Source organism: Montipora capricornis, chromosome 13 (assembly GCF_036669925.1).
Source record: "Montipora capricornis isolate CH-2021 chromosome 13, ASM3666992v2, whole genome shotgun sequence".
Lineage (NCBI taxonomy): Eukaryota > Metazoa > Cnidaria > Anthozoa > Scleractinia > Acroporidae > Montipora > Montipora capricornis.
Genome location: NC_090895.1, coordinates 34166202 through 34168701, shown reverse-complemented (window position 1 = coordinate 34168701; position 2500 = coordinate 34166202). Strand labels below are relative to the sequence as shown.

The 2500-nt window shown below is 41.2% G+C and overlaps 1 protein-coding gene and 1 long non-coding RNA gene across 2 annotated transcripts in view; one reads left to right on the top strand and one right to left on the bottom strand.

The window, feature by feature from the left end:
* LOC138028386 (uncharacterized) overlaps positions 1–2208 on the bottom strand; it is a 4229-nt gene extending 2021 nt beyond the window's left edge. Inside the window, exons 1-2 of the long non-coding RNA XR_011127653.1 lie at positions 2011–2208; positions 1591–1674 (exon numbers count right to left, since the gene is read on the bottom strand). This is a non-coding gene — a long non-coding RNA (uncharacterized lncRNA). The remainder of the gene's footprint in view (positions 1–1590; positions 1675–2010) is intronic.
* A 43-nt stretch (positions 2209–2251) lies between these two features.
* The window catches only part of LOC138028381 (thiosulfate:glutathione sulfurtransferase-like), a 4798-nt gene continuing 4549 nt past the window's right edge, over positions 2252–2500 (top strand). The window contains exon 1 of the mRNA XM_068875904.1: positions 2252–2500. This exon is cut by the window's right edge and continues 215 nt beyond it. Within this exon, the coding sequence (XP_068732005.1) occupies positions 2355–2500 (146 nt within the window). The 5' untranslated portion in view covers positions 2252–2354.

Below are 2500 nucleotides of genomic sequence, written 5' to 3'. Positions count from 1 at the left end.
CACGCTGACACGAGCATTTCTCACTCATTGGCACTCTTCTGGTAGGTAACTCGACCTTTTAAGCTTTCAGAAACACTCAGAATTCCAAATTCAGTCCTTCGCTGGCACTGACCTCCCAATGTTCAATCTGTTTGTGTGCAATCAATTTTCTTGTTTCTTCAGGACTTTCACCCGTTAATATACTTATGAAGGATAAGCCAATATGTTAGCTTGCTGAACCATAATATGTGAGCTCTCTTATCAAGAAGCATGCAAAAACCAAAATTGTGGACTCAACAGATCCTGATTGTTTTGAGTTCAAACATTTTCATGGGGAGGATGCCCCCAGACCCCCAAGAATTTTTTTGCGCCTCTGGCACGAGAAACACTGGCCACTCATGCCTTTGGTGTGAACTCCAGGAAGCATCTCACTCTTTGGAAAGTTCAAGACTTGAGAGCTTTGCAGCTGCCAATTACAAGCCAATAGAGAAAGTGTGTCACCCACGCCTTGTTTCCTCAGAATGTCATGAAAATTACATGAGGATGGCTCACTTAAAGGGGCTAGGTCACGCAATTTTAGGCAATTTCAGCAGTGATCGAATGGTCATAAAATTAACTAAAATATCAAAATAACTGTTCAAAACTATAGAAGAACTCTAACAAAACACAGGGAAGCCAAGAAGGGACATGGATGGACAAAACTGGAGAGAATTGAAACGGATTGAATTTGGGTAAATTTGAAAAACGTCGGCCCACCTTTTTTCAAATGTATATCAGTCTATATCAAAATGTCATTTACAAAGCTGGAAAATCATTCTCAGTTGTTATGTGGCCCTGATTTTGCAAATGAAAGACTCTTGCTCTGCCAATTTGATTTTTAGAGCTCATAATTAACAAAATTAAACAAAATTACCTACAATAGCGTGACCTAGCCCCTTTAATTCTTAATTCTTAATAGATTGATTCTGCTAACTCAATTCAAAACTCTCTGGGTTAAGATTATTTGCTTATTGCATTTGCATGATAATGTAGCATTCTCATTTAAATGATATGGTAATACCTGGAAGAAAACGTTTTATTCCCAAAGGGTTTGAATTCCGTACAACATTGAGTTAGCCGAATTTGCGTATTTAAAAAAAAAACGAAGAAAAACAAAAAGCTAACCATTCTCAAACAAGTACTTAAGGTCAAACACAATGTATGTCAGTGCTACAAATGGTCAACTTTGAGTGCACTGGAACATTTTGGCTTAGGTGACTCCCTGTCGCTAGTGGGTCCTCTCCCAATTGGCTTGATAGCTCAGTTGATAGTGGAGTGCAATTGCATGGTCATGGGTTAGAGCCCTGTTAAAGCCTGGATTTTTTCCTGTCCCCAGGGTGGGGATTTTGATCGTACAAACAAGGCAATTTCACCACCTTCACCTGCCCCTTGTTGGGCATTTTGACCAACTATTTTGTCCTGGGGGTTGAATTTTTTTTAAAGAAAATGTCAAAATCCTCAACCCACCCCATGCCCGATCCCACTCCCCCCACTCTCTCGGCCTTAACTTTGATAGGTGCTTTTCCAAAACCCGGTCACTTCTGTACGCCAGCACGAGTAACAGCGATATACCTTCTGTCTGTTGGCGGATCCAGTAATTTCCTTATCTCGTTCAATCATTCGCCTGTCAAAGTCATCAACATTGTATCTTCTAGGCTAAAAGGAAGAATGCACATTCCACCTGAGTTCACTTTTTTGTTGAAAAGACGATGAAGCTCAGCTCCAGCGGGTCTAAAACACAGGTCACATTCCACAGGTCACTCGTTGCAGGTCATTAATTGTTTTACCTCTTTGAAAGTATTAAACCCAATCCCCTCAATTTGATTAACCCTAGGCCTAAAATCCAACCTTAGGCCTAGGGTTAGCCAAATTGAAGGTTTTGGTTACTTTCCAAAAAATAAAACAATGACCTGCAACGAGTGAACTGTGGATTGTGAACTGTGGTTTAGACCCGCCGATTTGAGTCAAGTTATATCAGACCGAACGTTTTACCTTTCCTTCCAGAAATAGTTTATCGATGATCTTTAACCCATAGCCCGTGGCGGCTATACACCCTGCCATAATTAAAAACGGAGGCAGAGCTTCATACCACATCTTAGGAGAAAGCAGATCTTGCCTTACAAGTCCCTGACCTTTTCTTGTGATAAAGAAAGATGGCGGACGTTTGGAGGTCATTGACCAGCAGTGTGTATCGCGGACGTGCAAATGATTTTCGTTTCCAGTATTTCGCGGTAGTAGTACGTGAATGTGAAAGGGGCAATCATGCAAACATTCACGATTTTTGACGTGTCGTTAATTGTCGACTTTTCCATTTCATTGCAAAGCCCTTTGGTGGAATGCTAAAAGAGTCTCATCTCAAGAAAGGAGTTGTGGTAAGGAATTTCACCATCATCACCATGATGGTGTTGGCTCGATTTCTGGGAGCTGCTGGAAAACGAAGTTGCGTGCCTTTGAAGAAGACGTGCACAGAGTACACTACCAG